This window comes from Acipenser ruthenus, chromosome 6 (genome assembly GCF_902713425.1).
Source record: "Acipenser ruthenus chromosome 6, fAciRut3.2 maternal haplotype, whole genome shotgun sequence".
NCBI lineage: Eukaryota > Metazoa > Chordata > Actinopteri > Acipenseriformes > Acipenseridae > Acipenser > Acipenser ruthenus.
The window spans coordinates 50,971,311-50,984,807 of record NC_081194.1 but is presented as its reverse complement, the minus strand read 5'-3'; the positions used below and the strand labels follow the sequence as shown (position 1 = coordinate 50,984,807).

The following is a 13,497-nucleotide window of genomic DNA, read 5'->3' as shown; positions in this document are numbered from 1 at the left end:
TGGTAATCAGCATTTATTTGAACGTGGTAACACTACTAGATCAAGCATTTCTTTTTTTCACACTGTCAATACAACCGAAACGGAAACTCTGACAACTTCAGAGGGGATGTCGGAGGAAGAATTCTTAGCTGTGTCACCTTGGCGACCAGGACGCTCTACCTGAAACGGACACCGATGACGTAAGCCTGCGTTATGCGCTTGTAATGCTGCTAATATGGAGCAGCATCCGGAGATGGACGAATTGGGATTTTTTAGAAAACGCGGACCATACTACTTCGCTGGAAACAATTTTCAGTAATGTAGCCTACCTGTTCTGTACATTTCTGCACTTGCATTACTTTTTTGCACTTACTTTTTATTACATTCATAGGTTTTAATACATATTTTTTTATTCGTGTAATCAGTGTCTTAATAAAGATTTTTAACCACATACAGGCTTGTTTGTTTTGATTACTGTACTGGTGATTGAGGGGCATTTTGAATGTCAGTTTATTGTGTGGGAGTTTATACCATCCATCACTTACTGCAAGTGAATCACATTAACACAAATGTGCCTGTTCTAAGTAGTGGCGACTGTATATATTAAAAAAAATAATAATAATTATATTAATGTGTTGAGTGTTTGTTACAAACAGGCCCAACTACATTGATTTATATTATGTGCTGCTTTATTTTAATTCAGTTAATGGATTGTAGGATAAGCCAGGATCAACTCTTAGTAGGATTAGGGATTCAGATAGGATTTCATACAGTATGCATTGTCCAGACGTACATCAGAAGAAGTACATGGAGATAAATTAATCTAATTTTCAAGGGTGGTTTATCCAGTTAAAAAAACATCTGTCTTTATTTCCATTCCCCCAGATCCAGCCTTATGAAAAGATCAAGTCCAAAGGTCTGCCAGACAATGTGGCGTCAGTCTTGAACAAGCTGGTGGTGGTGAAGCTGAACGGTGGCCTTGGCACCAGCATGGGCTGCAAGGGCCCGAAGAGTCTCATCAGCGTCCGCAATGAAAACACTTTCTTGGATCTGACCGTTCAGCAGATCGAGGTAAGAGCGGAGTCGTCACTCAGGTGTTAGATTACCAGTCCATTAAAAGGGAACAAAATGAATACCCTAACAAAGCAGTTCATTATAAATAGGGCTGTGTTCAAAGGTGCAAAGGTTCGTTCGATAGCCAGGAATTCTAAGGTAGTTTTAAACCTTCCAAGGTTCGTCAGGTAGCATTCACGCATGTATGTGTTTTGTTTGTTTTTTTTCCCTCTGTTAACAGAAACCATTTGACAATGTGTGAATACTATAAATCACATATTAAATGTCACTCGCATGCAAAATTCAATCTCTTGGTTTGTATAATGCATTGTACTTAAACAAAAGTTGTTGTATTAAAATCCACTACTAAATCATTATACATAGCAACTCTATATGGTGCCGCTGCCGTGTATGGAGCAGGGTATAGTATCCAAAGCACTGGGGGGGGTGGGGGGGTATACCTGTAGCAGTTGTAGTGCTTCAATAAAATATGTACTGAATACTTAGTATTCTTATGACGGTGTAAGATAAGTGCTATGGTAGAATATGTTTGAAACATACAAAATACACGTTAACACTAATAATTTTAATTTTGAAAATTGAGCACCGTCCACCCCTCCCCCCTTCCAGCTCATGTTCGCCATCTCGACAGCAAAGCATTGTATAGCGTGTATTGAAAGAAATGTCTCGAAACCCCTCTGTTTGGGATTTTTTTTGTTAAATGCCCAGATGACCAAAAAAAAAGTTGAATGCAAACTGTGCAAGCGCCTGTTGATGCATCATGGAGGTACAACCAATCTCTGGGGTCACTTGACAAGCGTAAGCTGCTGCTGCTTCTGCTGCTTCTGCTGCTGCTTCTTCTGATGTGACTGTGACTGGTAACCTGCTTGGAACGGTGACTGTTAAATAAAGCTTTGTTTTGCCTAAGTCTGCTGCAGTTGGCACTCCTGCAGTGCAAGCTTACTGTATACAGTATATCACAAGCAGCATCAATTGATTACTGTTCTGTATAATGTATTTTTAAACTGCATGTGAATGTGTTTTATTCCATTTTTATATGGCTTACTTGTAAAATATTAGGATTTTCAATCAAATATAAACTAGTAGCTGTGGTGACATCACCAGTAAATTATGAACATTCCTTTGGTAATGTGTTTTTTTTATTATTCTTATAACACTGACCCCTAAAGGTCTTAACATTTTACCAGGAAAATATCTGCATGAATCTTTTTCATGCAAGTCCTGGGGGTGTAGCAAAGAAATAGTACCATTACACAGTTACAGCGTTCAATTCAACTGGACATCTTCTAAAATTACAGCTACACACAGAATACCTCAGTGACAGTTAGTGTGAGTACAGACATCAGCCCGTAGCTAGAAGGTTTCACAGGTTTGAATACTGTTTTCTTAAAACCTGACTATATACAGCAGCTTTCAAGACCGTTGTGGTGTGTGGAATGGCTGCAACTACATTTTTTGCAGTCATTTAGTCCTGCCTTAATGATAATAATAATAATATTGTGCAGGAAATATCTACTCTAGATGTAGTTAGCTACTGTTCCGCATGTCTCCTCCCACTCGTACTAGGCTGTTACATTTTTTTTTTTTAATATAGTTTTCTGTAAATCTCCCTTTCCAACAAATATGCTCCCCAAATTGTTTACAGTGCCTATAGTAAGTATTCACCCCCCTTGGAAGTTTTCACAGTTTGTTGTGTTACAACCTGAAATCTTGATGCATTTAAATGTTTTTTTTTCCTTTGATTTACACAACCTACTCAACACTTTGAAGAGGCAAGAGAATTTGTATTGTGAAACAACAGTTAATGAAAAATAAAAAAAACGGAAATGGCTTGGTTAGATAAGTATTCACCCCCCTGAGTCAATACTTGGTAGAACCACCTTTGGCAGCAATTACAGCTGTGAGTCTTTTGGGGTAAGTCTCTACCAGGTTTGCAATATTCGCCCATTCTTCTTGGCAAAATTGTTCAGGCTCTGTCAAGTTGGATGGGGATCGTTGGTGGACAGCAATCTTCAAGTCTTCAAGATTCTCAATCAGATTCAAGTCTGGGCTTTGACTGGGCCACGCTAGGACATTCACTTTCTTGTTTTTAAGCCACTCCAGTGTCGCTTTTGCTGTGTGCTTGGGGTCATTGTCCTGCTGAAAGGTGAATCTCCGTCCCAGTCTTTTGCAGACTGAAGCAGGTTTTCCTCAAGGATTTGCCTGTATTTAGCTCCATCCATTTTGCCCTCTACCCTGACAAGCTTCCCAGTCCCTGCCGATGAAAAGCATCCCCATGCTTCACAGTAGGGATGGTGTTACCTGGGTGATGTGCTGTGTTGGGTTTGCGCCAGACATAACCCTTTGCATTTAGGCCAAATAGTTCAGTTTTTGTTTCATCGGACCACAGAGTCTCCCACATACCTGTTTGCAAATTCCAAGTGGGATTTTACATGTGTGTTTTTTTTTTTTTTCCAGAAATGGCTTCCTTCTTGCCACTCTTCCATACAGGCCAGATTTGTGGAGTACCTGAGCTATTGTTGACACATGGACAGTTTTTTCCATCTCAGCCATGGAACGCTGTAGGTCTTTCAGAGTTGTCATTGGCCTCTTCCTGGCTTCTCTGACCAATGCCCTTCTTACCCGGCTGCTCAGTTTGGGAGGACGGCCTGCTCTAAGTAGATTCTGGGTGGTGCCGTACACCTTCCACTTCTTAATGATCGACTTTAACTGTGCTCCAAGGGATATTCAATGCCTTTTGAAATATTTTTATACCCCTCCCCTGACCTGAGCCTTTCCACAACTTTATCCCAGAGTTGTTTTGAAAGCTCCTTGGTCTTCATGGTAGTATCTTTACTTTGAATGCACTACCCAACTGTGGGACCTTACAGACTGGTGTATTTAATCTGAAATGATATGAACCACTTTTATTGCACACAGATGGACTCCATTTAACTTATTGTGTGAATTCTGAAGGCAATTGGTTGCATCTGAGCTAATTTAGGAGTGTCATAGCAAAGGGGGTGAATACTTACCTAATGAAGACTTTTCAGGTTTTTATTTTTAATTGATTTGTTTTTTCACACCCCTATTTTTTCACACATTGAAAATGTTGAGTAGGTTGTGTAAATCAAAGGAAAAAAAATCCCATTTAAATGCATCAAGATATATATACAGTGCCTTGCAAAAGTATTCAGACCCCTGACCAATTCTCTCATATTACTGAATTACAAATGGTACATTGAAATTTCGTTCTGTTTGATATTTTATTTTAAAACACTGAAACTCAAAATCAATTATTGTAAGGTGACATTGGTTTTATGTTGGGAAATATTTTTAAGAAATAAAAAACTGAAATATCTTGCTTGCATAAGTATTCAACCCCTGTGCTGTGGAAGCTCCAAGTTTACACCGATGAAAGAAATTGCCCTAACGAGGACACAATTACCTTACCATTGGCCTCCACCTGTGAACCATTAAAGTTGCTGTCACATTTTCTGGATAAAAACCCCACTACTGAAGGATCATTGGTCAGGCTGTGAATCTGAAGGAAAATGAAGACCAAAGAGCATTCTACAGAAGTTAGAGATAAAGTAATACAAATGCATAGATTAGGGAAAAGGGTACAAAATAATATCCGAGTGTTTGGATATCCCAGTGAGCACAGTTGGATCAATAATCAGGAAGTGGAAGCTGCATCACACCACCCAGGCACTGCCAAGAAAAGGCCGTCCCTCAAAACTCAGCGCTCAAACAAGAAGGAGACTTGTGAGAGAAGCCACAGAGAGGCCAACAATCACTTTGAAGGAGCTACAGAGTTCAGTGGCTGGGAGTGGAGTAATGGTGCACCAGTCAACCATATCAAGAGCTCTGCATAACACTGGCCTGTATGGGAGGGTGGCAAGAAAGAAGCCGTTACTCAAAAAGTACCATCTGAAAGGGGCTATATGTATTACTCAGATCCGCCCCTTTTTTTTTCGGCTCCTATCGGTCTCACTCAGCCATTGAATACCACTTAGTTTTATGATCTTCAGGAAAAAACCCAATAATAAAAATCTGAACAACCCTGAGCGTCGAGTTTGCTGTAAATCAGAGATGGTAGGGTGTTACATGTTGGGTGATTTATCACGGAATGTCCCAACAGTGAATTTGGAACATATTATGAAGGATGTCATCAGTCAAGCAATGAATAATCTAAAACACTAATTTGTTTTTCTGGTATTTCTTTTTTTTTTTTCTTTTTCTGCAGCACTTAAACAAAACCTACAACACAGATGTTCCCCTGGTCTTAATGAACTCTTTCAATACTGATGAGGACACTGACAAGATTTTACAGAAATACACACACTGTCGTGTAAAAATCCACACCTTCAACCAAAGCAGGTAAAAATCTATTTTGAACAAGATAGAATTTATTCAATTTTTAAACTAGAGGTAGATTAATATCTGTGCTAATATCAAAGGATTTAGACCTGATTAGCTCAATAACATATTTAAGAAGTTAATAAGTTAAATTATTAGGCAATGGTGTAGTTAAATGCTAGTGAACAGTCATATTGGAAATCTTGTCTCTTTTAAACTTCACAATTTAAATATTAATGCTTGATATGTTATTATTTTATTGTTGCTACCTACTGTGAACAAGATGCTTCTAGTGATTATGAAACATATAAAAATAAATAGAAAAAGCAGAAATAAAGAAATAGGAAAAATAAATATACTTGTTCGCTATATTTTTCAAATGCCTCTTAATAATAGTACATACAGATAAATCATCTCTTGATCACTCGTTTTATCAGCAAACTCCTCAATAATGCGATCCAAGTCATTATTTTATTACTATAACATCTAAAAAAAGCTCTGCAAATGTCTGTGATGTTCTTTGAGTGCTGGATGCGGAAGCAGATATCTTGTTTATTTATGTCCGTGTTATCTATGTGGTGTCGGGTCTATCAGTATTCATGAGATACGCCCTTTTTTTTTCCGGCTTCTCTCGGCTTCTATCGATCTCACTCGGCCATTGAATGGTTTTTTCGGCTTTTTCTGGAGAAAAAAAGACTAGAGACCTGTTTTTTGCATCTTTTTGATGATGTCGGACAGGGTCCGACATTGGACCGGAAAGGGAGAATTGCGATGTCAGACCAGGTCCGACATAGGACTGCAAAGGGTTAAGTCATGTTGTATACCAGTAACTTTTTTTCATGTAAATCTCTTATTTTGATTTTGGATTAGTATTTTGTATATATTTCCTTTGAGGAATTCTAAGGAGTATTTCCAATTGCTTAGCTGTCACCTGATTTCTATTGAAAACCTGTTCAAATTGGGCAAGCTACCAAAGAACTAAGGGACCTCTTGGTGAATTATATCTGCAATTTCAGTTTTAGTTAGACCTGCTAGTACACTTTTTTTTTTTTTTTTTTTTTTCTGGAGTTGCATGGTAAACTTGCATGGTGATTTTTTCTTTGCAGAATCTGATTTGGAATTAAGTTAAACCTGACATTCAGTGAGCAACATATCTTACAAATCAAAATGTGATTTCCAACTTTTATCTGTTTAGAAAAAATGATTAAGAAATCGGTAGGCATGTTGCTGATTTTAATCCTGCCAGTAGTTCCTTAGTTTGTGTATGAGCCAAAGATTAATAAAACCCAAGTTAAACTGATTTACACCAAAAGGTTCTTGTTTATTATATTATCACATTTATATTAATATAATGCCAGAGGGTCTGATAGATTTGAATTGAGGTAGTTAATGCTCAGTGGGCATTTGCTTCTGTAGCCAAGCCTGGACAAATCACTGCCATAGAAACAGCAACGGCCTAAATGATGACTCTGTACACCATTCTGGATAACAGACTTCCAGATTTCCACCTCAACATCTCTGAATGAATTGGCAGTAATCATTACGGAATAAACAACACCATTTAAACATCTTACGAACATTTGCTATATAAGGGTAGTATAGAATTATATATTGTAAATCAGTTGAAGGTATTGTAAACATTCCTGTTAAAACATTTATTTTTGCAGATATCCAAGGATTAACAAGGAATCTTTGCTCCCAATAGCTAAGGATATGTCAAAAATGGGGGACAATGCAGACACATGGTACCCACCTGGACACGGGGATATCTATGCAAGCTTCTATAACTCTGGCCTGTTGGATAAACTCATAGCTGAGGGGAAGGAGTATATATTTGTCTCAAACATTGATAATCTTGGGGCGACCGTTGATCTCTATATCCTCAATCACCTCATGAGCCAGCCCAACGGAAAACGCTGCGAGTTTGTCATGGAGGTCACTGACAAGACAAGAGCAGACGTGAAGGTAAACCGTTCTGAAGAGTTTTCAAACGACTTCTGATGTTGAAAATGCCAACTTGACAAGTAAAGCTAATGAGCATTTATAACTTATATCGCTCAGTTGTAAGATATATATATATATATAGATATCTGGATATATATATATATATATATATATATATATATATATATATATATATATATATATATATATATATATATAGAGAGAGAGAGATATATAGAGATATATTTTATATATATATATATATATATATACATATATATATAAAAAAAAAATATCTCTATATAATATATATATATATATATATATATATATATAAAAAAAAATATATCTCTATATCTCTCTCTCTCTCTCTCTCTATCTATATATATATATATATATATATATATATATATATATATATATATATATCATTTTGAAGGAATAAAAGGTGTATTACTTAATTTCTTAAGTAAAGTGCAAAACTGATTAGTATTTGGCATGGAAATAACATAAAATTAGGAGCATGACTAAAATGGTGTCGGCTTCATAAACCCAGCATTTGCTTCTAACTACGTGATTCTGTGCAGTTCAGTGGAGTGTTGATGACAGCAGTGATGCTTTGTCTCTGTAGGGTGGTACTCTCACGCAGTACGGAGGCAAGCTGAGGTTGCTGGAGATCGCTCAGGTTCCAAAGGCTCATGTGGACGAGTTCAAATCAGTGAGCAAATTCAAGATCTTCAACACCAACAACTTGTGGATTTCACTGGCAGCAATCAAGAGGCTGCAGGAGCAGAACGCCATGGACATGGAGATCATTGTCAACCCGAAGGTTTGGAAGATTTGTATAGGTTATATATGTTGCATTCATGGACAGTTTTCCATAACAATCTTTCACAGCATTAAAAACAATTAAAGGCAGAACAAAACAGTTTTGATGTAAACAGCTTGGTGAAAATGTGTTTGAAAATGTCCTGTTGAACTAGTTGTTAAAGTTCCCTGAATATTGTTTGTGTTTCATGACATTTGATGGATTTTTCCTTTTTTTTTGTTTTTTTTAATTCAGACTCTGAATGGTGGATTGAATGTAATCCAGCTGGAAACTGCTGTGGGTGCTGCAATTAAAAGCTTTGACAATGCGTTGGGCATCAATGTCCCGCGAAGCCGTTTCCTGCCAGTGAAAACCACCTCTGACCTGCTGCTGGTGATGTCCAACCTGTACAGCCTTAACGCAGGCTCCCTCACCATGAGCGAGAAGAGAGAATTCCCCACTGTACCCCTGACTAAACTGGGAAGCTCTTTTACAAAGGTTGGTGTTCTGTCTTATTACAAACTTTTTTAAACTGATGTATTACTGACATCTCTATAATGTCTTATTTACAGCGGTGGCAGGTGCATTGCACCTGTAATCAGTTGCTTTAAATGAATGCAGTTTGCTTGCCATGCATTGTGGTATACAACACGCTAAACCTTTGGAAGGAGTGTCTTCCTGGCTCTGCTGACTTTTCATGGTGACTGCTTTGATAAACCCACTATGGGAATGAGCCTTGGCTTTTAAACGGCTGGTTTTACATGCCTTGATTATCACTCATTTTGAACTTTCTGTTTTATTTTAGGTTAGGTAGTGCTAATCAGGGTATGAAGCCAGCCGCTAATTTAGTTTTTAGCAATCTTTACAGATCATAGTAAGTTGTGGTAATCCTCGATTGCAGACACTCATTTATAATACATAATACCATAAGATTCAAGAACACTGATGAAGACATCCTTTATAGACCAGTGTTTGCTGTTGGCAGCACTAGGTTTAGGCTGTGAAGGCCCATAGAATTTTTTTTTTTTATGTGAAAAACTAGAAGCTGTGGGTGCAGCCACATGAACAACATAAAAAGCTGCTTAAAAAACAAAATGAAAATCAGAACAACAAACAATATCTAAAGCCTAATCTGCCTTAAAACACTGAAGTATGAAATTTAGCTTTATTTATCTGTGTCTTCTAGTTCCTCTTTATCCAGTTCAGGAATTTATGTTATGTTCAAAGTAGCTTGAGGAGCTTCCCTTAGCTGTTTCTTAAAAGGTGATTGTAAAGAAGGCTTTATTAAGTCTGCTCAACTAAATTGGATGAATCTTTGTCATCGGTATGTAACGATCACTCTGCACAACTGAGAAGCAGTTGTACTGTCCTCCCTAAGGAGATACTACTGGCCCCATATCTATAACTAACTAAGTCAGCAAGAGTGACAGACAGCAAAAGCAGGGACGTCAGAGGTGTCAATTTCACGAACAAACGGTTTATTGTTGTAAACTATAATGTAATAAATGAAATATAAGAGCAACTTACTGCAGAGAACATTTATTGGAAGGTACAGGTGAGTAAGAAAGTAAAGTGAACTAAACAAACATCAAACAAACGAATACTAAAGCGAAATGAATGCGGTGTCTGGTGGGCCTCCAATAAACCCACACACACACAAACACCACACCAATACAAAACCAACACACCGACAGGCAAAAAAGACCAAGGTGAATGAATAAGTATCTGGGGAAAACAATTACAAAGACAGTCTTGATGGCAATGAATGATAAATGAAATTTAGGCCTAACAAGTCCAGTGAAGCAATGCACATGTAATCCAAAGTAACAAAAGAACAAAACCAAAATTACAGGAACCAAAGTATCAAAGTAAAGTAGAAAAAAAACAGCAAACAGAAAAGGAGTAATCTCACCAAGAAATAATTAAGTCCCGAATAGAGCCCTGTACTGATGATGATGGATGAAGGTTATTGAAAAAATAGCGATCGTAGAAAATGGTGAGTCTGTCGAGTAGTACCGGGTTGAATGGTGAACAGCTGTTTAGAAACTATCAGGAGAATCAGGAACAAAATGGAGACTGAACATGCTAACAAAAACAACCCTAAACAGACCTTGTACAGCAACTAAACTTAAACAAGTAACAGTGTAAACAAAAAAGAAAGGTTTAGACAAAGTACAAGATTAACAAAAGAGTAAATGGATGCACCTGTATTTATCTAAAATAAAGTTAAAGTTACACTGTAATTAAGTAATGTGCTGTTTGTAAATTGGATTCCTAAAGATAAAAAGGAGTCCTTCTGGCCTAGCCAGCCAGCTTTAAACAGGTTTTGGCTTCCAAGGAGCTCTGAGATTGGAGGAGTGGATATCTGAATGAGCCAATGGGGGGAGAGGATGAACAGAGGTTGATAGCAAGGAACTATGGGAAATTGGGTTTTAACCTGGCCAGGCTACTGACCCTAATAAAAGGGACAGGTGGGTGAAACTTACACCCACTTTATGGAGCAAGGGAATTGCTACAGGTATTTGCTGCAAGAATATATGCCACACCCCGGTACTGTGGCTGTGGGTCATGGTAACCTTCTTTTTCACAGTACTGTGGCTGAGCAATTGAAGAACCTGTTTTGGAAATGACTTTTTTTTTATGAACTGGAACTGATATGCCTAATTTTATTTTCATTTTTTATTTTAAGGTTCAGGACTTTCTGATGAGATTCGAAAGTATACCAGACATGCTTGAACTGGACCACCTTACAGTTTCAGGAGACGTTACCTTTGGAAAGAATGTTTGTTTAAAGGTCAGTGCAGTACTATAGATGTTTGAGATTTCAGCAAAATATAGATCTAGTTTATTAGTCTGCTGATGTCCTCGACTAGAGATCAAGTGACAAGACTCGCGTCGTACATTGCTGTCCTGTCATGAGGAGAAGCCACACATTTTTTTTTTTTTATATTGCATAATTTTTTGCCATTGTAAGAATTTTTTTACTGTTTCCTTCTCTGAGTCTCTGAACAACATCTCAAATGCATTGTACAGCGTAAATGCTGAGCAACCAAAAACTCTTAAGTAAACTGAAAACAATACACAACTGTTAAAGAAAGTTCTTATTATGTTTAGTCCGTATATGATCAATTGTACTGCTCTAAAATTATTTTATATAGACTTTGTTATGGTTCTATAGCAGTAACCTGGACAGATGACAATTAAGGCTGTTGAGAAAGCCTGGCGCAAACCTTCCAGACACCAGCATGTTCACTTTTCTGTATTTTACTTGCATGCATTATACATCTAATGGAGCTTGTTGTCTGATTCTCGTAGCAACACATATGGCGTGTACCCTGGGGTGTCTCCAAAGCTGCATTAAAAATATCCATCAAGCTCAGTTTTAATTTAAAACAATACTTGTTCTCTATTATTAAACAATGCTTTAAAAGGATTACAGTAACCTCATAACCATTTTTAATAAATGTGTAAACAATTCATGAAGTGCACATATGATGGAATTCATCAAAATGGGCTTTAAAAAACAAGAAAAAAAGATAATATTAATGTCAATTACTGCTGGATCTATACGACCTGGAATGTCCTTGTGGCGCCATAATCTGGGGCACGCTTAGGGAGGAAAGTTTTGATACAGCAAGTGAAGAATCCCTGTGCATTGGGACTAGGAGGAAAGTAAAAGGGTGCAACGAACCAGTATTACAATATTTTTGGTAATCAAATGGAATTCAACTTGCGCCAAAGTATTACATTCATCCTGAAATTGACTTGATTCTATACTTACTAAATAATTAGAAATGATCTTTTGTCCAGGTATGGAGAGTAGCTGGCCATGTAAGGTGCCGATCTAAATTGTAGTCTACTGATTATTTTTACTTTTCCCCCCTTGGTCGCTGTCTGTTTGGGAGTAGGATTAATTTAATTATTTGCATATGTTAAACTGAACAGTCTTAATATTTTGTATTGAATGGCTTTATATAAGACAGGGATGTGAGCATGGTAAAACTTCACATTTCTGCACGAAACTGCTTCATGTCTGGAAGGGATTTAGGCCTTAACACATGAAAATGTTTAATGGATTAAAAATGACTCTCTTTTTTCATTGATACTGTTAAAGCAAATATCTAAAACCAGTAGACCATGGCTTTGTGGTCTTAGTGAGGTTTATTTAATTACATTTACTGCAATAGGTATAGACTTAAGGTAAAATAGGGCTGCTGCTTTAAATATGGACTGTACTGATAAATCTTCCCAGCATATTTCAAACCGCTGCTTAGTTTCTGTAATTGCCAAAGTGATTTTGGACAGAAGAGATTTCTGAAATCATGCTTCGAAGCATAGTTGTCACTGTGCATTCTCAAAGGGCACATCATCCAACTGTTAGCAATTAAAATGTAATGCATGAACGTTTGTAATTACTTTAATCAAGTTACTTGTAAATATTCATATTCGGTAATTACAAGAACCATATTCTGTGTTGGTAGAATATGGTTGTGTACCAGTTCAGGGTGACAATCTACTAAATGTTTATACATTTTTTGCTGCCAGTCAAGTTACAAATCTTCAAAGGGAAAGAAGTGTTCTTTATTGTAACCCCAAAAGATTGTAAATTTTCCAACACATCCCTTCTGTAGGTGAAGCTTTTTCCCCTGACATATAATTAGAAATGTAAGGTTGAAACTCTTTGTACTGTAATATTAAAACAATACTGTGAGTTGTTTGTTCTCCTTTTTTTAGGGAACCGTTATTATTATTGCAAATCATGGTGACAGAATTGACATTCCTGCTGGAGCAGTGCTGGAGAACAAGATTGTATCGGGCAACCTTCGCATCCTCGACCACTGAAAGACCATGCTAGCAACTCATTCTAAAATACTTTATTTTTAAGAGTTTATCATGGGCTGTTATAGCACAATGTAGACATTTATTTCACTCACTAAATAAATGTTCACCTATACTTGCATTATGTGCATTTCTAGCAGTCATGTAGAACTCAGTATTTTCCAGTATTGCTTCTTTCAGATTTATTTGGTTGGAAATTACTTAAGCAAAATGTGTCGTTGTCTGCAACTAAATGTTGTAAAGCAATAATTGTGTTTTGACATGGTTCCACCGCTCAGTTCTGAACTGTAGTAAACAATGTGCAATATAAACATTTGCAGTGTGTTTTGTGAATTCAATTGGAGTAAAAACAGATTAATATTGACAGAATGTGTTTATTTTCTAACAATATTTTTGTTTCATGTTTGATTTACAGAAGTATACTTTTAGCTTGCAAATTCTGCTACCCGAGTGGCAGTTCACTTTTTTTTTTTTTAGTCGGGCGACACTTGTATTGATTTCAATGTGTGTGC

The 13,497-nt window shown here is 37.0% G+C and overlaps 1 protein-coding gene across 4 annotated transcripts in view; it reads left to right on the top strand.

Annotated features, from left to right (window-relative positions):
• The window catches only part of ugp2b (UDP-glucose pyrophosphorylase 2b), a 30,762-nt gene extending 17,466 nt beyond the window's left edge, over window positions 1–13,296 (top strand). For all 4 annotated transcript variants that reach the window (XM_059025476.1, XM_059025475.1, XM_034019051.3 and 1 more), the window contains exons 4-10: window positions 865–1,050; window positions 5,282–5,415; window positions 7,062–7,359; window positions 7,970–8,167; window positions 8,402–8,644; window positions 10,836–10,940; window positions 12,881–13,296. In XM_059025476.1, the coding sequence (XP_058881459.1) occupies window positions 865–1,050; window positions 5,282–5,415; window positions 7,062–7,359; window positions 7,970–8,167; window positions 8,402–8,644; window positions 10,836–10,940; window positions 12,881–12,988 (1,272 nt within the window). In that variant the 3' untranslated portion in view covers window positions 12,989–13,296. The remainder of the gene's footprint in view (window positions 1–864; window positions 1,051–5,281; window positions 5,416–7,061; window positions 7,360–7,969; window positions 8,168–8,401; window positions 8,645–10,835; window positions 10,941–12,880) is intronic.
• The last annotated feature ends 201 nt before the right edge of the window (window positions 13,297–13,497 follow it).